General features: G+C 43.1%; 1 protein-coding gene across 1 annotated transcript; it reads right to left on the reverse strand.

Annotated features, from left to right (window-relative positions):
• Positions 1 to 59: 59 nt before the first annotated feature.
• Positions 60 to 13,155, reverse strand: rbm24a (RNA binding motif protein 24a). Its single transcript, XM_046325288.1, has 4 exons — positions 12,717 to 13,155; positions 10,672 to 10,795; positions 9,951 to 10,005; positions 60 to 1,987 (listed from the first exon to the last, which is right to left on the reverse strand). The coding sequence occupies exons 1-4, from the start codon at positions 12,882 to 12,884 to the stop codon at positions 1,633 to 1,635; spliced, it is 702 nt and encodes a 233-aa protein (XP_046181244.1). The 5' UTR covers positions 12,885 to 13,155; the 3' UTR covers positions 60 to 1,632.
• Positions 13,156 to 25,149: the final 11,994 nt, after the last annotated feature.

A 25,149-nucleotide genomic window follows, 5' to 3' on the forward strand; every position in this document is an offset into this window, starting at 1 on the left:
GTGGGTACAGGGTCAGGGGGTTGGTGAGTCTGTGAGGAGTTGGTACAGGGTCAGGGGTTGGTGAGGCTATGAGGAGTGGGTACAGGGTCAGGGGTTGGTGAGGCTGTGAGGAGTGGGTACAGGGTCAGGGGGTTGGTGAGGCTGTGAGGAGTGGGTACAGGGTCAGGGGGTTGGTGAGTCTGTGAGGAGTTGGTACAGGGTCAGGGGGTTGGTGAGGCTATGAGGAGTGGGTACAGGGTCAGGGGGTTGGTGAGGCTGTGAGGAGTGGGTACAGGGCCAGGGGGTTGGTGAGGGTTAGCATAGGAGGGAAGTGTGTGTGTACCTGACACCAGCCCAGTCGGTCGGCTCTAGGACAAAGGATAAAGGACAGAGGTGGAAGTGCTGACAGGGCCAGGCAGGCAGGACAGAGGAGAGACAGTTCCCAAATGGGCCCCGGGATTAAAATGTGACAGCTCAACAAATGAGGACAAGTGATGCGTTATTTCCAGAGTGATCCGTCTGTGTGGCGCTGGGCGAACTGTGCCAGACCCCTCCCCAGCCCCCTCCCCAGCCGCCTCCCCAGACCCCTCCCCAGCCCCCTCCCCAGACCCCTCCCCAGACCCCTCCCCAGCTGCTCCCTCTCTCTCTCCCTCCCTCTCTCTCTCTTTCTCTCTGACTAGATCCCATTGCACAGAGGCAGAGACCACGACTGGGTCCATTGACCTTTACCACTATGTACGCAACTGCGTATGCGTGTGTGTGTGTGTGCGTGTGTTTGCATGCAGCCATGTGTATGTGTTTGAGACTAACAGATTTGGTGCTTCTCATTGTCTGAAAACATGCTTTTCTTTCTCTCTCTGTGAGTTGCCTTCATATTGTTTGTGATGCGCTTTGAAGAGTTGACGGCATTTTCGGTTATTCCTGCAGTTTTTTTGTCTCCTGCTAAATTGTTTGCTTTGCATAGGTCAAGAGGTCAAGATACAGAGTCAAAAAAGGGACATTCATCATCAGGAAGTTAAAAAGGTAGTTCTTAACGTGTGACACAAGCTACAAATCTTCTCATTTTCTCCACAGTTATTTCAACTACTCCCTGACATGCAGAGGTTGTCTTTACTAACACACTGGAAACTGATACATTTCCCTGATTATCAGACAATTTACTTCAATGCACTTGAAAAGACAGAAGGACAAGAGCCCTCGAAACGTGATAGTAAATATAGGTTGCAAGGGCACTTCGGGACACGTCTAAGTGTCCCATAAAGAGAACGCTCTCTCTCTCCTATGTTAATGACAGCAATGGAACATAAAGTCATGTTTTACACCAAGCTACAACCACTGTGATTAGTTGTTGCATTTCTCCTCTAGAAATAAATACTCTACTACAATTATAATGATAGTAATAATTATATTAATAACAACAATAATAATCATAAGGATAAATCCACCTTCCTTACTTAGTTTTGTGAATTTATAAAGTTTTTGGTTTAAACACAGCAAGTTGGAAAGCTACTGTATGGAGTTCCCACCTCACCATCATCATCACCGACATGGCCCCTCTCTCTTCCTCTTCATCGTCCTATCCTCTTCACAGCCAATCAGCCGAGGCCGGCCGCGGGCCTCCCATCCCGTTGTGTCCAATGGCTGCAGTGGCTGCTATTGCATGCGGTCTGCTTGCAGCTGCTGAGGCTGGTACTGACCGAAGGCTGCGGCTGCAGCGACGGCTGAACCCGGTGCGGCCGTAGCCAGGGGCTGCTGAACATAGCCATAACCGGCTGCGGTTAGGTACCCGGCTGCCGCAGGGGAGGCGGCGTAGGGATACTGCTCGTAGGCTGCGGCGGCAGCAGCGCTAGCCGCGGCGGCGGAGTACTGTGCGTAGGCTGCTCCGGTGTAGTCGATGTACGGGGAGGAGGCGGTGGAGGCAGAGGCAGCACTGGGCTGCATGCCGTGAGGGATGACCATGGTGCTTGGCTGCATGAAGGCCTGAGGGTACACATAGTGAGCAGGGATCCTGCAGGACAGAGACAGACAGGAAGTTAGAGGTAGAGATCCCAGACCTGGCCTTACACAGCCACCGACAGACAGCAACAACCCCCCAAGCCTGACAGCAGAACCAACCACAGCCAACCCAACCACACTACGGCCAAGAGCCCCCCAATACATCAAAACACCAGTCAATAACACCACGGAGACACCTGCTAGTAGCTAATAGAGATATAGGGTTGCCAAAATAGAGATATCTCTGTGGAAAGTGGTGAGGTGTTCAAAGCTCAGAGGGGTTGTGTTTCTCTGATAAGGGATATAAAGACCTTTTGGGTTTTCAATGACCTTGCCTGCCTATCACATGTTGTAAGAGATTTAGGCAAAGGAAGTGTTTGGTAGCATTGACGCCATCTTGGAGAGACAATCCATGTACACTAAGCTTAGCTGACTTTGCAGGATTGAGTTTGGTCGATGGAGAGAGAAGAGAACATGATTTGTCATGTCGATTTGACCCTGGTGCCATTCCTATTTAGGAGGGGATAGAGTAAGGGAGGACGGGAGGGGAGGATAGGGTAAAGTGGGAGGGAGGGGATGGGGTAAAGAGGGAGGGAGGGAGGGGGAGGGGGAGGGGAGGATAGGATAGTGTAAAGGGGGAGGGGAGGGGAGGGGAGGGGAGGGGAGGGGAGGGGGAGGGGAGGGGAGGGGAGGGGAGGGAGGGGAGGGGAGGGGAGGGGAGGGAGGGGAGGGGAGGGGATGAGGTAAAGGGGGAGGGAGGGGATGGGGTAAAGGGGGAGGGAGGGGATGGGGTAAAGAGGGAGGGAGGGAGGGAGGGAGGGAGGGAGGGAGGGAGGGAGGGAGGGAGGGAGGGAGGGAGGGAGGGAGGGAGGGAGGGAGGGAGGGAGGGAGGGAGGGAGGGAGGGAGGGAGGGAGGGAGGGAGGGAGGGAGGGAGGGAGGGAGGGAGGGATAGGGTAAAGAGGAAGGGAGGTCTATGAGATGAGGGGGGCATTGTGAAAATGTCACTGTCATTTTGACAGCTGGACAGCTTTCAAAAAGTACACTGCTGGCTGTTTCCACTTCTGTGCTGAGACAAAGAGCCCCGGGCGGGGTGCTAGGCTATCTGCACTCAGGGGGACCTTTTGATTAAATAAGCAATCAGGAACAATGAGCACATTCTGCCTTTCATGACATATCCTGACCGTGAGGCTCAGCTCCCTAGGCTCTCTCTCGCGCTATCAGCTAGCATGATGATGGGAAAGTCATATTATTGTTTTGGTGGAGGAAACTCAAGTTGTTGACCTGGATGGGGAAATCAAGAATCAAATTCCTCAAAATACTAGACAAAACTAAACTGGAGTCATGTTCATGATTCATGATTCAAAGGAATGAGTAACAATCAGTGTTATGACATCATGAGTGACATAATCACTTTATAATTGGCTTATCACCATTTAATCAATTGTGAATGTTGGATTTAGATGAGTTCTGGTCTGTTGTGGATGTTTGACAGTCTGGAATGCTGTGCATGATGTGATGATGTCATCAACAGCTCATTAAAATCTTTTGAGAAACAACCTAACATTTGATTGGACCTAAAAATATACTGACATCAATTAAGCCAATAAGAAACAAGCTTTTTTTTTACTGTCATTCAGTTTGAAATCTGGATCGAAGGAGGAGAAAAGAGAAATGAAAGACAAGATCTATCGTGGCAACCCTATTGTCAGGACTCCATTACCCAACCAATCACATCTCAAAACACTAGTCCCAAAGAGGAAGCAGGAAAAAACAACAGCAAGTCTACAAACACAGGCGTCAAAAAAAAGAAATGTCAACACAGTCCACATGGATCACCAACACACCACAACCACTCACTGAAAGAAACAAAAAGGAAATAAACTAAACGGGGTCAGAGGTTAGAGGCGCTCCTATGACATCACATCCTTGGCAGATGCCTCGGCCTGGCCTGCTAGCACGCTTCTGTCTCAGCACAGTGTTACAGTCACAACACAGGCTGGAGTCACACACACACACGTGCACACACACGTGCACACACACGTGCACACACACACACACACACACACACACACACACACACACACACACACACACACACACACACACACACACACACACACACACACACACACACACAGGATGACGCACAACAACACAACAAACACACACACACACAGTGGATGTACACAGACCACAACAAACTCACACAACACGAGACACAAGGGCGATTACAAAGAAAAACTCTCACACACAAACAGGCACGCAAAGGATGGTGACACAACAAAATATCAAATGCGGTATCCACCGCAAAACAACACAAAAACCCAGACTGCCCTACCCATTCTAAACCGCAGAGAGAAGAATTTAAACACATTCAGACACTTTGGTCAATTCCTCAACTAACACCCTTGGCCTCCGTAGTTAAGTAGATATTGTTGTGCCTCCCAATTAACAGCTATATTAAGACATGGGATGCATTCACATAGGGTTTGTGTTAAAAGTAGTGCACTATATAGGGAATAGAGTGCTACCCAGTCATGTTCTCCCGTGGGGTCAAACAGTTATTTCATAATGCTATTTTCGACACTATTATATTTTAAAGTATGGAGAAAACTTACACAAAAAGAAGCTCTTTCACACCACATATGAAACATGTTATAGGCTATCAAATCTAAAAGGCATATTTTGACCAATGTGTTACGTATTGCGTAGATAATCCTCTAAGAAAACCAATGGTGCAAACCTCATGTCTCTATCACAATCCGTTCAAACGTTAGAGGTTTTACCCTTGTAGGATGTCCAAAATGATGTTGAGTAAATCAATGGAGGCCAGAGATACAAAGTGGTAACAAATAAGGAAGATGTTTTCGCCTCAGCTAGGATGGATGCTGTGCAAGAAGGCTACCTGACAGGCTCACTTTCACGTTGAACTCAACCCCTCCTGTGTCAGCCTCCAGTATTTATGATGCAATAGTTTATGTGTCGGGGGGCTAGGGTCAGTCTGTTATATCTGGAGTATTTCTCATGTCTTATCCAGTGCCCTGTGTGAATTTAAGAATGCTCCCTCTAATTCAATCTCTCTTCTCTCGGAGGACCTGAGCCCAAGGACCATGCCTCTGGACTACCTGGCCTGATGACTCCTTGCTGTCCCCAGTTCACCTGGTCGTGCTGCTGCTCCAGTTTTGACTGTTCTGCCTGCGGCTATGGAACCCTGACCTGTTCACCGGACGTGCTACCCTGTTGGTTTTTTAGAAATATATCATAGTCCAGTATAGGCAAGGTACAAACAAGTATGTTTCCATAAGTAGTCATGTAACTGCAGGAAGCCTTTCCTTTAATGTGGATATGGTCTCAGACATGCTCTTTGTAGCCTGGCCTCATTTATGATTGACAGGAGAGAATGGAGGCTGGGCCCCAGCTATTTTCTGCTTGCCTATCATCCTACATACATCTTACTGTGGAATGTTCCCATCCCTAGAAGTAATCTGGGATTAAATCCCACCCTACCTTTATTCACTTTCTCTTTCTATCTATCCCATCCTCTCTCTCTCCCTCCATCGTTCCTACTATTTATCTCTCCCATTCAACATTAGACGACCACAACCCGTTTCTCCATCTCCAACAGCATAAACCTCTTCTATGTTGGCAAATGCTGTGTCACCTAACACACACACACACACACACCAAATAATTTATGTATCATTGTTGATCATGGGAAGCACCCTCTGACTCCCATCAAAATGACCTCTTTTCCCTATGGATACAAGTGAGGTAAAAGAAAATACTAAGGTTACTATGTTTCTCAATGCTCTGTGTAAATATATTATCTTCCTGTGTTTGGACCGTTGCAGTCCTGCCGACCAGTGGTTGGTAAAGTTCAGGCTAAATGAAGGTCTGTTCCCATCACATGCCATGTGGGTGACATCATCGATGAGGGGGGGGGGGGGGGGGGGGTACACACCTGTTGTTCTCTGCCCCATTAAAACCGTTCTGCTATCTGAGGAGCCAGGTCTTAACTAAATGTGAGAAGTGTAGAGGGGTGGCATGGTGCTATAATAACAACTATGGACCGGGTTGGTGCTGTTACATGCTATAGTTTGGTGATAGCCAAGGAGCTGGTTGCTGCCCGCCCACAGCTGTTTCTATGGCTGTGTCCCATATGGCACCCTATTCTCTTCATAGTGCACTATGTTTCATCAGGGCACTGGTCAAAAGTAGTGCTCTATATAGGGAAAATGGTAGCATTGGGACATACCCTATGTCTCTGGCCTTGGGCTATAATGTATAGAAGTGGTTGACCTACCACAGCTGTATCTATGTATGCCTGTGGCCCTTTAAACCTCCCCGGGGCCTCTAGCCAGCATCTGTTGGGCTGTTTTTAAAGAGCGGATGATTTTGACATGACAGAGAGAGCCCTAGCCCCCTGCTCCCCAGCGCACACTTCATACGACTGCGGCGTCAGCACTCCAGCCTTTGTGAGGCACAATGGAGAAGCTTGTTTTCCTTAACGCTGCAGCCCATGTGACGAAAGCTTTTTCAGAGGCTGTGGCATCCAGACATTTGTTTGTGTCACAGTAGAGACTGTGGGGCACTGCTCTACCACTGCACTGGACTACTACACACAACAGGACACACACATACTTACACAAACACACGATAGTAAGGTGTTTTGCATAAACTAAACTAGTAAAAATATATCCTTCAGTATGGAGATACAGAGCCTTCGGAACGACTTCAGACCCCTTGACTTTTTCCACATTTTGTTACGTTACAGCCTTATTCTAAAATGGATTAAATATGTTTTTGTCTCAGCAATCTACACACAATACTCCATAACGACAAAGCAAAAACAGGTTTTAGAAATGTTTGCAAACGTATTAAAAATAAAAACAGAAACACCTTATTTACATAACTATTCAGACCCTTTGCTATGAGACTTGAAATTGAACTCAGGTGCATCCTGTTCCCATTGATCATCCTTGAGATGTTTCTACAACTTGATTGGAGTCCACTTGTGGAAAATTCAATTGATTGGACATGATTTGGAAAGGCACACACCTGTCTATATAAGGTCCCACAGTTGACAGTGCATGTCAGAGCAAAAACCAAGCCATGAGGTCGAAGGAATTGTCCATATAGCTCTGAGACAGGATTGTGTCGAGGCACAGATCTGGGGAAGGGTACCAAAAAATGTCTGCAACTTTGAAGGTCCCCAAGAACACAGTGGCTTCCATCATTCTTAAATTGAAAACTGAACAATTGGGGGAGAAGGGCCTTGGTCAGGGAGGTGACCAAGAACCTGATGGTCACTTTGACAGAGCTCTAGAGTTCCTCTGTGGAGATGGGAGAACCTTCCAGAAAGATGACCATCTCTGCAGCATTCCACCAATCAGGCCTTTATGGTAGAGTGGCCAGACGGAAGCCACTCCTTAGGAAAATGCAAATGACGGCCCACTTGGAGTTTGCCAAAAGGCACCTAAAGACTCTCAGACCATGAGAAACATGATTCTCTGGTCTGATGAAACCAAGATTGAACTCTTTGGCCTGAATGCCAAGCATCACGTCTGGAGGAAACCTGCCACATTCCCTACAGTGAAGCATGGTGGTGGCAGCATCATGCTGTGTGGATGTTTTCAGTGCTAGGGACTTGGAGACTCGTCAGGATCGAGGCAAAGATTAACAGAGCAAAGTACAGAGAGATCCTTGATGAAAACCTGCTCAAGAGCGCTCAGGACCTCAGGCTGGGGCGAAGGTTCACCTTCCAACAGGACAATGACCCTAAGCACACAGCCAAGACAACGCAGGGGTGGCTTCAGGACAAGTCTCTGAATGTCCTTGAGTGGCCCAGCCAGAGCCGAGACTTGAACCCCATCGAAACATCTCTGGAGAGACCTGAAAATAGCTGTGCAGCAACGCTCCCCATCCAACCTGACAGAGCTTGAGAGGATCTGCAGAGAAGAATGGGAGAAACTCCCCAAATACAGGTGTGCCAAGCTTGTAACATGTTACCCAAGAAGACTCGAGGCTGGAATCTCTGCCAAAGGTACTTCAACAAAAGACTGAGTAAAGGGTCTGAATACATATGTAAATGTGATATTATTATTATGTTGTATGTATATATATAAATTGTCTATATTGCAGTATATATTGCAATATACATTTGGAAAATAATTGTAAAAACCTGTTTTTGCTTTGTCATTATGGGGTATTGTGTGTAGATTGATGAGGAAATGTAATCAATTTTATAATAAGGCTGTAACCTAACAAAATGTGGAAAAAGTCAAGGGGTATGAATACTTTCCGAAGGCACTGTATATGTACTCATCCCATGTGCCTTGGTAGTAATTTTTCCAAAGATGACTTTCCTGTGAACAGACATCATTATCTCTGAATGAGACACAGCAGCTCTCCTGAGAGTCGTAAGGGCCTGAAGTATACCATATAGGGATAGATAGATGGAGGGAGAGAGAAATAATGAGAGAGTGAGAGAGAGGGATAGAGAGAGAGAGTGCGAGAGAGAGCGAGAGTGAATATGAGAATGAGAAAGACAGAGAGCGGGCGAGAGAGAGAAAAGAGAGAGAGAGAATACGAGAATGAGAGAGAGAGAGTGAATATGAGAATGAGAGAGAGAGAGTGAATATGAGAATGAGAAAGACAGAGAGCGAGCGAGAGAGAGAAAAGAGAGAGAGAGAATACGAGAATGAGAGAGAGAGAGAGAGAGTGAAAATGAGAATGAGAGAGAGAGAGAAAGAGAGAGAAAAGAGAGAGAGAATACGAGAATGAGAAAGACAGAGAGAGAGAGAGAGAGAGAGAGAGACAGAGTGAATACGAGAATGAGAGAGAAAGACAGAGAGACAGAGAGGGTGAGTTTGAGAGTTTAGGTGTTAATGCTAGAATTATTAAAAAAGACACATGCAAGCAATGAGTTGATGGGTTTTGGTGGGGTCAGTTTGGAGTAGGGGTGAGTGGTGGGAAGTCATTTTTAAAAATCACACCGCAAATCGTCACTCACTCCAACAAGACATCCAAAAACATATAAAGAACATCCTGTTACCAAAGAAAAGGTCAACCACAAGCTACAGCACGAAAGCATCAAATCAAATAAAGAAATGTAAAAAAAAACTTGAAAAACTTTACTCTCCCTACTGAAGTCCACATTCTTCCAGAAAAATGGACAAGAACACCCCCAAAAATCTTAAATTCATATGTTTTTTTTCATGAAATAGAAAACACACGGTTTAGCTATCAACACCACTTCATAACAGTAAAACAGCACACAAAGCTCTAATTGCTATTCAAAATAACAAATTTAAACTCAAAACCAAAATGTTAAATCAACATACATGCATCTATAATCACCCTTTGAGCTTGTTTGTGTGTGTTTGAGATTACAGGTAATTCCCCTGGTCTGATCTGTGACATGCTCACAGCACTAATCCTGAAACCACCAGTTATCTTAACCCATATCGAGCCTGTCGGACCAGAGAGATAGATAACATTGAGTCATTGAGGCTGTAACTTTCCATTAGTTGTATTCAACAAATAACACACACACACACACACACACACACACACACACACACACACACACACACACACACACACACACACACACACTTTCTCTTTCACTCACACAAACCTTAAATGTACATTTTGGTCAACTGTAGTCAGTGATAAAAAGAAAGAGGATTTGTGAAATGTTTTGTTTCAACATAATTATCATGCCAGTATGGAGAAAAATCAGAGTAAGCACAAAACAATTAAATAAACAGATTATATAAACATACATGTCATTGTATGAACATGTCTAACAACCCTAGACTTTAGTCAAATGAGGAACATTGGGTCTTTAGATGTTGTGTAGTTACACCAGTGAGGTTTCATATATAGTAGCTCAATGATGATGAGGTCATTTGTAATGTATTCTCATCAACACCCAACCATCCCCTCAACACAAAGATGCTGCAGTACTTACCCATAAGGCCTTTGGATAAAGGCAGGATGAATTTGTGGAACACCAAAGGTGAAACCTGGATGGAGAAGTGGAATGGTCAAAATGAATTGATGATCTTATTTATGTCATTGAGTGTGTCCCAAATGGCACCCTATTGCCAGTTTAGTGCGCTACATTTTAGTGCACTACTTTTGATCAGGACAAATAGAAGTGCAATATATAGAGAAAAAAGGGTGCCATTTGGGACACAGATATTCAGAACATTCTAGACACAAGTTATTTTAATAACATCCTGAATCATGTATTGAATGAACACATTAATTGTCCATATTTATGCGACAGACGGATTAAAATAAACATTTAGCTCATCGTGATGGTATTCTGAACCAGTCATGATTTGTGTGGAAAACATGTGGACAATATGAAAAAGAAATGCAAAGCTATAAGATGAGACATGATGCATGTTCTTTAGGACACACCCTCAATGTTCTCAGAACATTACGATACTGGACAGGTGGCTGAAAAAGTACTGTGTGTGTGTGTGTGTGTGTGTGTGTGTGTGTGTGTGTGTGTGTGTGTGTGTGTGTGTGTGTGTGTGTGTGTGTGTGTGTGTGTGTGTGTGTGTGTGTGTGTGTGTGTGTGTGTGTGTGTGTGTGTGTGTGTGTGTGTGTGTGTGTGTGTGTGTGTGTGTGTGTGTGTGTGTGTGTGTGTGTGTGTGTGTGTGTGTGTGTATATATTTTACCTGGCTGCATCACCCGTGGCTTGGCCCCCAGGTACGCCAGGTTGACATTGGCTTTCCTACCGTCGATGATGGGGTTCGGATCTTTACAGGCCCTGTCTGCAGCCGAGCGGTCAGCCATCGTCACCTGTATGGACACACAGAGAGGGAGAGTGCATAGGGAAGAAGCAGGTTAAGGTGGTGAAGAAGAAGTGTGAGGGGGGTGGTTAAAGTATGATCAAAACTATCAGTATTCACCAATGATCATATTCATTAGCAAAGGGGCAAACATTTGAGAAAATATGGACATTATATTTCGGCCCAACTGTCACTCAATATTGATAAAATATAGGTAACTGTCATTCTTTATAGTAAGTTGAGATCTTAGGCCCTGCTGAGATGTTTCTTTGTTTTCCAGAAGAGATACTGGATAGAAGACTTCTGTATCCGCAGATATTTATTTACTCAAAATAATTTAACCTCTTGATGTCAGTACATAGTTTTTCACTGTACTTGGCTGAGGACAAGCTTACTTTATTAAGATCGTAACTGCTTCTGAGCTGATGACTATAAGAATGCTATTTGAGAGTAATTACTCTATGTAAGAGCTTTTGGGGCTGCGGTAGGTCTTTCTCAAATAAATTGACCCAGAAACCCAAGGAAAACTTTTCAACTCAGATACTACATGATTATTTTTCACATCAATGTGTTTCAAACTAAATGGCATCAGAGGGAGGGACCATGGTCCTAGAACAGTTGTATAGTCTGTCGTTCTCTCATCAATGTGTTTCAAACTAAATGGCATCAAAGAGGAGGGGACCATGGTCCTAGAACAGTTGTATAGTCTGTCGTTCTCTCATCAATGTGTTTCAAACTAAATGGCATCAAAGAGGGAGGGACCATGGTCCTAGAACAGTTGTATAGTCTGTCGTTCTCTCATCAATGTGTTTCAAACTAAATGGCATCAAAGAGGGAGGGACCATGGTCCTAGAACAGTTGTATAGTCTGTCGTTCTCTCATCAATGTGTTTCAAACTAAATGGCATCAAAGAGGAGGGACCATGGTCCTAGAACAGTTGTATAGTCTGTCGTTCTCTCATCAATGTGTTTCAAACTAAATGGCATCAAAGAGGGAGGGACCATGGTCCTAGAACAGTTGTATAGTCTGTCGTTCTCTCATCAATGTGTTTCAAACTAAATGGCATCAGAGGGAGGGACCATGGTCCTAGAACAGTTGTATAGTCTGTCGTTCTCTCATCAATGTGTTTCAAACTAAATGGCATCAAAGAGGAGGGGACCATGGTCCTAGAACAGTTGTATAGTCTGTCGTTCTCTCATCAATGTGTTTCAAACTAAATGGCATCAAAGAGGAGGGGACCATGGTCCTAGAACAGTTGTATAGTCTGTCGTTCTCTCATCAATGTGTTTCAAACTAAATGGCATCAAAGAGGGAGGGACCATGGTCCTAGAACAGTTGTATAGTCTGTCGTTCTCTCATCAATGTGTTTCAAACTAAATGGCATCAAAGAGGGAGGGACCATGGTCCTAGAACAGTTGTATAGTCTGTCGTTCTCTCATCAATGTGTTTCAAACTAAATGGCATCAAAGAGGGGGGGACCATGGTCCTAGAACAGTTGTATAGTCTGTCGTTCTCTCATCAATGTGTTTCAAACTAAATGGCATCAAAGAGGGAGGGACCATGGTCCTAGAACAGTTGTATAGTCTGTCGTTCTCTCGTCAATGCTCTTATCGTTGACATAACGATGACGTCATGCACATCATCTTCCCAAGAGTCATATTCTGAACATACCAGGGCGCAACAAGTTGTAATGTAGCCTATCGGTTATCTTCAATGATAGAACGCTCCAAACTGAAAACACAGGCCTACTTATGAACAATAAAACACTTACACTTTTCAATGTCTATTAAATATTATGAAATTCACTAGCCTAACCAACACCCACTTTAACGATGACATGTGATTTGCTGCCATTTGAAAGATTGCAGACATTTGACAGACAGTGCAAGTGTCGTAAAGTTATGACAAATAAATACTATATTGATACTTACAAATCCATACCCCCTGGATTTGCCGGTCTGTCGATCGGTAATCACGACAGCTTCTTCAATTTCTCCGAACACTTCAAAATATTTCCTGAGACTGGAATCCGTGGTGTGATACGGAAGACCCCCGACAAAAATCTTCGTGTAGGTCGTGTCCTTCTGCGTGGTGTGCATCTTCACCAATATTTTAGTGCAAAATAGTAGAATAGAAACAATCCAAAATATAGTGCAATGTTTCCTTATCACCTAGTTACGTTATTTCTAATTATTTCTATAAAAATGAACAATATGAGATTTACAACTGGAGAGGCTTCAGATAAATAACACAAAACTCAACAAAAATCAAGATTCGAGGTAGATTATCTTTCAACACTTAAATGAGATATGGAGCGGATTGTCCATGAAATCATCAGGTGTTTTCAACTCTTCTCCGTAACTGTCTTGACTAACTAAATATGTTTCGGACCCATTCCTAAAAGCGCTGCCCATAACTCCACCCCGTTCCAAGCACAAGGGCGGTACAGCGCGTGCATTGCTGCCCGCCCACATGCTCCGCTACACGCTCCAGCAAACAGCTGGGCAGCGCGCAGAATGAAAAAGATCCATTCCTGCAATGTGATGAGGAAGAATAGGCTATATTACCACATATTTAACCAACATGACGGTTATGGTCATCATTTTTGTCTTCATAACCCTAAAATGACCTGGTCTTACACCAATTGTATAGCTCAGAGGGAGGATGGTTGGGTACATTTTTGGCATTAACCCACAGTCTCACAGACAATACCCAATTATACTCCATAAAGGTATGACTTAAAAATGAACATATCGGTTCTCTCCCTGTCCCAAGGGATACCTTCCAGCAGGTGGTCGGCCCGAGCCGGCCCATTATGTCCAGCCCAGGGATCAGTGTTTAAGTGGCAGCAGCAGTGCTGCGTGACCAATGCAGACAGGTGTAATCTCTGGGCCCCAAGATGACAATTAGATTGAGTTTCTTTATAGAATAATGCAGTACCGTCGTGTTTAGTTTTGTTTGGGACTATCAAACACGGGACACTGCTATACCAAGACCATTAGCCTATGTAGGCATATAGGACAATGGGTCGGGACAGCAATTTACAGTTTTCTGGTCCCCTGATGTCTCTCATATGAGGATACTGATGACTGAACTATGGTAAAACGCGTTTAGGAGTGAATTACAACCGAGTGTTGATGGATCGTAGGCTGTTTAAGATAACCTGCCTTTCATGGAAGATCTGTGCGTGCGTAAAGACGCGGCCGAAGCAATTGCGCACGCTTTGCACTGTCGATTCAAGATCATATATTCAGAAAAAACGTTTCATGCTTAAGCGTGTGGTTATAAATCATACGAAAAGGTTACATTGTGTATTTTAGTACCGGAGTGCCTTGAGGTCAGATGAAAGTCCACGTGTGGGTCTTGAAGGGCATGTAAATAAAACATAGCCTAACGATAGGCCTAATGATAATGACAAGGATAATAAAACATAGCCTAACGATAGGCCTAATGATAATGACAAGGATAATAAAACATAGCCTAACGATAGGCCTAATGATAAAGGATAATAAAACATAGACAAGGATAATAAAACATAGCCTAACGATAGGCCTAATGATAATGACAAGGATAATAAAACATAGCCTAACGATAGGCCTAATGATAATGACAAGGATAATAAAACATAGGATAAATGATAAACAAGGATAATAAAACATAGCCTAACGATAGGCCTAATGATAATGACAAGGATAATAAAACATAGCCTAACGATAGGCCTAATGATAATGACAAGGATAATAAAACATAGCCTAACGATAGGCCTAATGATAATGACAAGGATAATAAAACATAGCCTAACGATAGGCCTAATGATAATGACAAGGATAATAAAACATAGGCCTAATGATAATGACAAGTGATAATAAAACATAGCCTACAAGGATAATAAAACATAGCCTAACGATAGGCCTAATGATAATGACAAGGCCTATAATAAAACATAGCCTAACGATAGGCCTAATGATAATGACAAGGATAATAAAACATAGCCTAACGATAGGCCTAATGATAATGACAAGGATAATAAAACATAGCCTAACGATAGGCCTAATGATAATGACAAGGATAATAAAACATAGCCTAACGATAGGCCTAATGATAATGACAAGGATAATAAAACATAGCCTAACGATAGGCCTAATGATAATGACAAGGATAATAAAACATAGCCTAACGATAGGCCTAATGATAATGACAAGGATAATAAAACATAGCCTAACGATAGGCCTAATGATAATGACAAGGATAATAAAACATAGCCTAACGATAGGCCTAATGATAATGACAAGGATAATAAAACATAGCCTAACGATAGGCCTAATGATAATGACAAGGATAATAAAACATAGCCTAACGATAGGCCTAATGATAATGACAAGGATAATAAAACATAGCCTAACGATGGCCTAATTTTAATAAAACATATCAAGGATAATAAAACATAGCCTAACGATAGGCCTAATGATAATGACAAGGATAATAAAACATAAACTGTTGATTTTTATCTCGGTCGGAAATCATGGAGCAGACCTCTGTATTTCAATCAGTTTTTCATGAATGAATATATACAATTATGAGCCTCTCCTGCTTTCCACAACAACTGGTCTAAGACGGATAGTTGTATTTTCCTGTAATTTATACGGAGACATCTGATACGGAATTCTGTCTTAAATCATTTATATGGTTCCACCTTCATGGACTAAGTCAGCCATGGAGACACGCGGCCTACATCGGCCCTAATACTGGTATGTGTCCGGTTGCTTGTACTGTAATATGATAAGTTGCCAAATGTGATGTGACTGGCCAGCTGTCATTTTGTTCTCGGACTTGTCACCTCCTCCACTACCTGAACGTAATAGCGTGAATTGCCAATGGACTCTCCAGTCCCAAAAATACCATAGCCATCTCCTTGGTCACTATTACGGGCACCAACCTGATAGAGCGACTTTGCGGTGTCTCTGTGTGGATCACTCACTATTTTATTCATTTATGCCCACACGCCCTTTACAGCCCGGAGCGGAGCCGCCGTAGGGTCAGTTTCGGGTTTCAGCGGCCACACAATGGAGACGCTATCTGTTGAGTCCCCTTTTTGTCTCAGTTCTGTGCAGCATGCTGACTGATCAGAATCCCCTTACATGTTGACTAAGAAAACGTACAGGGTCTCTGGTAAATCCTCATCAATAGGTTGTCCTTAATCCCTTATGTGCATATCTCTGTGTTTATAGGCCTATATCATAAACCTAGGCTATACGTTTGGGAGTGTGCCAAATAGACCCAGAAAAATGTAATACATAGGCCTACATACACACAGAGTGTACAAAACATTAGAAACACCTTCCTAATATTGAGTTGCACCCCCTTGTGTCCTCAGAAGAGCATCAGTTCGTTGGGGCATGGACTCTAGAAGGTGTGGAAAGCGTTCGACAGGAATGTTGGCCCATGTTGACTCCAACGCTTCCTACGGCTGGATATCCTTTGGGTGGTGGACCATTCGTGTGAAAAACTCAGCAGCGTTGCCGTTCTTGACACACTCAAACCAGTGCGCCTGGCACCTACTACCATACCCCATTCAAAGGCACTTCAATATTTTGTCTTGCCCATTCACCCTCTACATGGCACACACACAATCTATGTCTCAGTTGACTCTAGGCTTAAAAATCCTTCATTAACCTGTGTCCTCTCCTTGATCTAATTTAACAGGTGACATCAGTAAGGGATCATAGTGTTTACCTGGATTCACCTGGTCAGTCTGTCATTGAAAGAGTCGGTGTTCCTAATGTTTTGTACACTCAGTGTAGATACAGGTCCTATTATGAATGATGGATGTAGGCTGCTTAATGTAGCTTAATGTAGCTTAAACTGAAAGAATATATAAACACAACATGCAACAATTTTAAAGATTTGTGAGTTACAGTTAATAAGGAAATCAGTCAATAAAATACATTCATTAGGCCCTAATCTATGGATTTTACGACTGGAAATACCTTAACAGATACCTTAAAAAAGGTAAAGGGTAGGGGCGTGGATGAGAAAACCATTCAGTATCTGGCTTGACAACCATTTGCCTCATGCAGTGTGACACATCTCCTTCAACTCTATGTGATCCGGCTGTTGACTGTGGAATGTTGCCCAACTCCTCTTCAATAGCTGTGCAAAATTGCTGGATATTGGCAGGAACTGGAACACGCTATCGTACACATCGATCCAAAGCATCCCAAATATTCTCAATGGATTACTTGTCTGGTGAGTATGCAGGCCATGGAAGAACTGGGACATTTTCAGCTTCCAGGAATTGTTTACAGATCCGTGCGACATTTACATTTACATTTAAGTCATTTAGCAGACACTCTGAGGTGATGGTGCGAATGAATGGCACGACAATGGGCCTCAGAATCTCATCACAGTATCTCTGTGCATTCAAATTGTCATTGATAAAATGCATTTGTGTTCGTTGTCAGTAGTTTACTCCTGCCCATACCATAACCCCACCACCACCATGGGGCACTCTGTTCACAACGCTGACATCAGCAAACACCATACCATAACCCCACCACCACCATGGGGCACTCTTCACAACAATGACATCAGCAAAGCGCTTGCCCACACAACGTCATACACACACAGTACAGTTTGAACGGATTAATTTGTGAAGAGCACACTTCTCCAGCATGCCAGTGGCCATCAAAGGTGAGCATTTGCCCACTGAAGTCAGTTACGAAGTCGAACTGCAGCCAGGCCAAGAACCTGGTGAGGATGATGAGCACACAGATTAACTTCCCTGAGATGATTTGTGACAGTTAACGCAGAAATTGTTTGTTTGTGCAAACCCACACTCACAGTTTCATCAGCTGCCCGGGTGTCTGATCTCAAACGATCCCGAAGCCGGATGTGGAGGTCCTAGGCTGGCGTGGTTACAAGTGGACTGCAGTTGTGTGGCTGGTTGTAAGTACTGCCAAATGATCTAAAACGGCATTGGAAAGCAGTTTATGGTAGAGAAATTAACATTAAATTATCTGGGAACAGCTCTGGTGGTTCCCTCAAAACTCGAGACATCTGTAGCATTGTGTTGTGTGACAACTGCACATTTAAGAGTGGACTTTAAAATCATGCTTTTTAATCAGCTTCTTGATATGCCACATCTGTCAGGTGGATGGATTATCTTGGCAAAGGAGAAATGCTCACTAACAGGGATGTAAATACATTTATGAACATTTGAGAGAAATATGCTTTCTTTGCGTATGGAACATTTCTGGGATCTTTTATTTCAGCTCATGAAACATGGGACCAGCACTTTACATGTTGCGTTTACATTTTTCTTCCGTATAAATAACATTTGGGAATTCCATTACACATTTTATTCAGCATTCTACTTAAAGTGCAGTATCATGATGGGCAACCCACTTGATTAAGCGCTATGGGGATGGTCATTGGTCATGTTTGGAAAATTGAAAAGCAATATTAGAAAACTGTTAAATACTTAACCTGCTGTGTAGGGTTGGGTAGGTTACTTTCTAAATGTAATCTGTTACAGTTACTAGTTACCTGTACAAAATTGTAATCAGTAATGTAACCTTTGGATTACCCAAACTCAGTAAAGTAATCTGATTACTTTCCCCTTAAGAGGCATTGGAAGAAGAGAAAAAAAGATCCATCAAACAAATTTAATGTTATCATAGTTGTCTCTGACTTCTGGTCAAACTCGCTCAGGTGGAACAAACTTAAACTTGAGTCTTTTTTCAATGCTGAATGTCATTGAGGAAACAGAAAGTGGTCCAGATGTATTATTTCGCAAACATCCTTTCTAAATTGAAAAGTAATTCAAGAAGTAATCATTTACTTAATCACATGTATCCGTAATGATTACAATATTTTTTGCTGGTAACGTAACTGATTACAGTAGGCTGGGTTTCACAAAAGCATCGTAGCACTAAGATCATCATTGGCCAATTTAGTTTCAATGTAATTAAGATGATCTTAACGCGGCAGGTAGCCTCGTTGGGCCAGTAACCGAAAGGTTGCTTGATCAAATCCCCAAGCTGACAAGGTACAAAATCTGTCGTTCTGCCCCCGAACAAGGCAGTTAACCCACTGTTCCTAGGCTGTCAGTGTAAATAAGAATTTGTTCTTAACGGACTTGCCTGGTTAAATAAAAATGTAATTTACACAAATTATTTTTCACCAGTTGAAAAACACAGCACACCTGTCAAGTATATAAAGCCCAAAGGTCATGGGTCATTTGAGAATAGCTGAATTCTACACACAGTCAAACCACGGTTGTCCTCAATCAAACACACCTATTTCTCTCTCTCATATTTACAATCTTAGAGAGAGCAAGAAAGAGCTGGGGGACTTGAAATTCAAAGTGACACACAACATATTACAACATTTTTATTTACATAAGAACAGATAAAATGTAAACATTGAATGTGACTGCCTGATGCATCGTACCACCACACCTTACATGCCAATTTAGTGACTGTCTCATAATGAGCATTAAAAGTAATGACTCCGACTTTTTAGACACCCTACTGGAAACACCAATACACTCTTACATACACTGCCGGTCAAAAGTTTTAGAACACCTACTCATTCAAGGGTTTTTCTTTATTTTTACTATTTTCTACATGGTAGAATAGTGAAAACATTAAAACTATTATATAACACATACGGAATCATTTAGTAACCAAAAAAGTGTTAAACAAATCCAAAATAATTTTATATTTCAGATTCTTCAAATAGCCACCCTTTGCCTTGACTCTTGGCATTCTCTCAACCGCTTCATGAGGTAGTCACCCGGAATGCATTTCAGTTCACAGGTGTGCCTTGTTAAAAGTTCATTTGTGGAATTTCTTTCCTTCTTAAGCGTTTGAGCCAAGATATCCCAATTTGGTAAAAATACCAAGTCCATATTATGGCAAGAACAGCTCAAATAAGCAAAGAGAAATTACTTTAAAACCTCTTTGGGCTAGGTGGGAAGCTAGCATCACACCTCGACAACATCCGGTGAAATTGCAGAGTGCGAAATTCAAAATACAAAAATCGTAATACTAAACATTCATGAAAATACAAGTGTCTTGCATTGTTTAAAAGCTTAACTTCTTGTTAATCCAACGTTATCCGCGTTATCAGATTTCAAAAAGGCATTACGGCAAAGCATACCATGCGATTATCTGAGGACAGCGCCCCGCATACACCAGAATTAAAAACATTTTTCAAACCAATAGAGTCACAAAAATCAGAGATAGCGATAAAATAAATCCCTTACCTTTGAAGATCTTCCTCTGCTTGCAATCCCAAGGGTCCCAGCTACACAACAAATGGTTGATTTGTTCGATAAAGTCCTTCTTAATATCTCAAAGAAGTCCGTTTAGTCGGTGCGTTTGATTTAGTAATCCACCGTTCCATATGCAGACAAAGGAATCCCAAAAGTTAACGGTAAGTCAAACAACGTTTGTAATCAATCTTCAGGTACTCTAATATGTAAATAAACTATACAATTTAAGAGGGAATGAAGTATGTTCAATTACCAGAGACAAATAACAAAGTGTGCAGCCTCATCCACGTGCACCACAAGACTACAGTCCTTTTTAAATATTTTTTATTTCACCTTTATTTAACCAGGTAGGCTGGTTGAGAACAAGTTCTCATTTGCAACTGCGACCTGGCCAAGATAAAGCATAGCAGTGTGAACAGACAACACAGAGTTACACATGGAGTAAACAATTAACAAGTCAATAACACAGTAGAAAAAAGAGAGTCTATATACATTGTGTGCAAAAGGCATGAGGAGGTAGGCGAATAATTACAATTTTGCAGATTAACACTGGAGTGATAAATGATCAGATGGTCATGTACAGGTAGAGATATTGGTGTGCAAATGTGCAGAAAAGTAAATAAAGATAGCAGATGTTTGAAGTTGGTGAGGGAGATAAAAGTCTCCAACTTCAGCGATTTTTGCAAATGAGGTATTGGCTTTAGGGATGATCAGTGAGATACACCTGCTGGAGCGCATGCTACGGGTGGGTGTTGCCATCGTGACCAGTGAACTGAGATAAGGCGGAGCTTTACCTAGCATGGACTTGTAGATGACCTGGAGCCAGTGGGTCTGGCGACGAATATGTAGCGAGGGCCAGCCGACTAGAGCATACAGGTCGCAGTGGTGGGTGGTATAAGGTGCTTTAGTGACAAAACGGATGGCACTGTGATAAACTGCATCCAGTTTGCTGAGTAGAGTGTTGGAAGCTATTTTGTAGATGATAGCTTCCTAATGAGAGACACCTTGAAAAACTAGAACTATTTGCTCATTTTTCCCCCAAAAAATCCTGAAACCTTTTCAAAAGACTGTTGACATCTAGTGGAAGCCATAGGAACTGCAATCTGGGAGGAATTCCTTTGAATATCCCATAGACAAGCATTGAAATGGCCTGTGACCTCAATTTTTTAAAATTCCGGATGGATTCTCCTCGGGTTTTCACCTGCCATATCAGTTCTGTTATACTCAGACATTATTTTAACAGTTTTAGAAACTTCGGAGTGTTTTCTATCCAATGGTACCAATTATATGCATATCCTAGCTTCTGGGCCTGAGTAACAGGCAGTTTACTTTGGGCACGTCAGTCATCCGAACTTCCGAATACTGCCCCCGAGCCCAAAGAGGTCTAAGACATGAAGGTCAGTCAATACACAAAATTTCAAGAACTTCGAAATTTCTTCAAGTGCAGTCGCAAAAACCATCGAGCGCTATGATGAAACTGGCTCTCATAAGAACCGCCACAGGAATAGAAGACCCAGAGTTACCTCTGCTACAGAGGATAAGTTCATTAGAGTTACCAGCCTCAGAAATTGCAGCCCAAATAACTGCTTCAGAGTACAAGTAACAGACATCCCAACATCAACTGTTCAGAGGAGACTGCGTGAATCAGGCCTTCATGGTGGAATTACTGCAAAGATACCACTACTAAAGGACAGCAATAATAAGAAGATAATTGCTTGGGCCAAGAAACACGAGCAATAACACATTAGACTGGTGGAAATGTGTCCTTCGTTCTGGAGTCCAAATGTGCAATTTTTGGTCCCAACCGTCGTGTCTTTGTGAGATGCGGTGTGGGTGAACAGATGATCTCCGCATGTGTATTTCCCACCACAAAGCATGGAGGTGGTGCGATGGTGCCTTGCTGGTGACACTGTCTGTGATTTATTTAGAATTCAAAGTAGACTAAACCAGCATGGCTACCACAGCATTCTGCAGTGATACGCCATCCCATCTGGTTTGGCCTACGTGGGACTATCATTTGTTTTTCAACAGGACAATGACCCAACACACCTCCAGGCTGTGTAAGGGCTATTTGACCAAGAAGGAGAGTGATGGAGTGCTGCATCAGATGACCTGGCCTCCACAATCACTCGACTTCATTCCAATTGAGATGGTTTGGGATGAGTCGGACCGCAGAGTGAAAGAAAAGCAGCCAACAAGTGCTCAGCATATATGGGAACTCATTCAATACTGTTGGAATAGCATTCCAGGTGAAGCTGGTTGAGAGAATGCCGAGAGTGCGCAAAGCTGTCATCAAGGCAAAGGGTGGCTATTTGAAGAAACTCAAATGTTTGTTTAACACTTTTTGGGTTATTTCATGAATCCATGTGTTATTTCATAGTGTTGATGTCTTCACTATTATTCTACAATTCAGAAAAAAAAGAAGAAAAAACTTGAATGAGTAGGTGTTCTAAAACTTTTGACTGGTACAGTGCCTTGCGAAAGTATTCGGCCCCCTTGAACTTTGCGACCTTTTGCCACATTTCAGGCTTCAAACATAAAGATATAAAACTGTATATTTTTGTGAAGAATCAACAACAAGTGGGACACAATCATGAAGTGGAACGACATTTATTGGATATTTCAAACTTTTTTAACAAATCAAAAACTGAAAAATTGGGCGTGCAAAATTATTCAGCCCCTTTACTTTCAGTGCAGCAAACTCTCTCCAGAAGTTCAGTGAGGATCTCTGAATGATCCAAGGTTGACCTAAATGACTAATGATGATAAATACAATCCACCTGTGTGTAATCAAGTCTCCGTATAAATGCACCTGCACTGTGATAGTCTCAGAGGTCCGTTAAAAGCGCAGAGAGCATCATGAAGAACAAAGAACACACCAGGCAGGTCCGAGATACTGTTGTGAAGAAGTTTAAAGCCGGATTTGGATACAAAAATATTTCCCAAGCTTTAAACATCCCAAGGAGCACTGTGCAAGCGATAATATTGAAATGGGAGGAGTATCAGACCACTGCAAATCTACCAAGACCTGGCCGTCCCTCTAAACTTTCAGCTCATACAAGGAGAAGACTGATCAGAGATACAGCCAAGAGGCCCATGATCACTCTGGATGAACTGCAGAGATCTACAGCTGAGGTGGGACACTCTGTCCATAGGACAACAATCAGTCGTATATTGCACAAATCTGGCCTTTATGGAAGAGTGGCAAGAAGAAAGCCATTTCTTAAAGATATCCATAAAAAGTGTTGTTTAAAGTTTGCCACAAGCCACCTGGGAGACACACCAAACATGTGGAAGAAGGTGCTCTGGTCAGATGAAACCAAAATGTAACTTTTTGGCAACAATGCAAAACGTTATGTTTGGCGTAAAAGCAACACCCTGAACACACCATCCCCACTGTCAAACATGGTGGTGGCAGCATCATGGTTCGGGCCTGCTTTTCTTCAGCAGGGACAGGGAAGATGGTTAAAATTGATGGGAAGATGGATGGAGCCAAATACAGGACCATTCTGGAAGAAAACCTGATGGAGTCTGCAAAAGATCTGAGACTGGGACGGAGATTTGTCTTCCAACAAGACAATGATCCAAAACATAAAGCAAAATCTACAATGGAATGGTTCAAAAATAAACATGGCCATTCTAACACCTGGATAAGTCAAAGTCCAGACCTGAATACAATCGAGAATCTGTGGAAAGAACTGAAAACTGCTGTTCACAAATGCTCTCCATCCAACCTCACTGAGCTCGAGCTGTTTTGCAAGGAGGAATGGGAAAAAATGTCAGTCTCTCGATGTGCAAAACTGATAGAGACATACCCCAAGCGACTTACAGCTGTAATCGCAGCAAAAGGTGGCGCTACAAAGTATTAACTTAAGGGGGCTGAATAATTTTGCACGCCCAATTTTTCAGTTTTTGATTTGTTAAAAAAGTTTGAAATATCCAATAATTGTCATTCCACTTCATGATTGTGTCCCACTTGTTATTAATTCTTCACAAAAAAATACAGTTATATCTTTATGTTTGAAGCCTGAAATGTGGCAAAAGGTCGCAAAGTTCAAGGGGGCCGAAAGCAAGGCACTATGTGTGACACCAAAAACCTGTAAATTTGCGATACTGAACAGTGCTTTAGAGTACTTAAATTCCATGGAAACAGCGCCATCTTGTGTTAACAGCTTTCAATTCAACGTTCATCATGGCGACATTAAGTAGGGGGGGAAATCCCTTAACCTTTATAAATGAATGGAAAATAAATCTCATGATTTATTTTTTGGTTAATTTACAATATTGTTATTATAATAATGACCCTCTTCCTCTCATTCCCCTTTGCTCATTTTCTCTTCCTAGTACTTCACCCCTGTTCCATTTTCTACTTCCCTCATTTTATCCATCCTTCCGTTCTCAGACACACTAGGCTCTAATACATAAGATGGTCCCAGGCAGGTACGAGAACATCTCCACAGTTTGCTCAGTCTGTTGAAACATGGAGTCATTTTTCCATCTCCAGAGAGGTTAAGAGAAGCTGCCCACTGACCCCACTTCCACTCTCCCTGACCCCTCCACTCCCTTCATCCCCTACTCCTTGGGTCTGATTGGGTCGGTATCCGGGGGGTCCTGCTGGATCCCTGTCGGGCTGGGTGTGGTCTCAGAGGCCTGGAGGACCTCCACAGGGGTGACTACGTCCCTCTCTCCAGTTTTCCCTGCAGTGTCTGGGCCACGGACACCAGCTGACTTAATCCTCGGGCTCACCTTCAGCTCCCCATCTTTGACCTGAAAGGGAAAACAACTCTCATTGAAGGTCCCCACTTTACTGGGGGCTGTACCCAGGAAACTACCGCCACTAGCAGGAGTGTGTGTTTGATTCTGACACCACTATAAAGGTCTGAGGCTACAAAAGGCTACACTTTGCTGTGCCCCACCAGTAGCCCTGGCCGGTACCCACCATGTTGTATGCCTCCCCGCTGGCCCACTCCCTGGGCTGGGCAGGTATGATGCCTTGGCTAAGTAGCTGCTCCAGAATTTCACTGGACCTGGGTCTCTCACCACTCTCATGAACCAGGCTAGGGATGTGGGCTAGGAGTGGGAAACAC

The sequence above is a fragment of the Oncorhynchus gorbuscha genome, linkage group LG24 (genome assembly GCF_021184085.1).
Source record: "Oncorhynchus gorbuscha isolate QuinsamMale2020 ecotype Even-year linkage group LG24, OgorEven_v1.0, whole genome shotgun sequence".
NCBI lineage: Eukaryota > Metazoa > Chordata > Actinopteri > Salmoniformes > Salmonidae > Oncorhynchus > Oncorhynchus gorbuscha.

Bases quoted from the DNA above. Each gene is read 5' to 3' on its own strand.
- rbm24a (XM_046325288.1), bottom strand. From the start codon at position 12,884: ATGCACACCACGCAGAAGGACACGACCTACACGAAGATTTTTGTCGGG. The intron at 10,796-12,716 runs GTAAGTATCAAT...GTGTCCATACAG, and splicing joins AATCCAGGGGGTATGGATTT to GTGACGATGGCTGACCGCTC. The intron at 10,006-10,671 runs GTAAAATATATA...TTCTCCATCCAG, and splicing joins GCCACGGGTGATGCAGCCAG to GTTTCACCTTTGGTGTTCCA.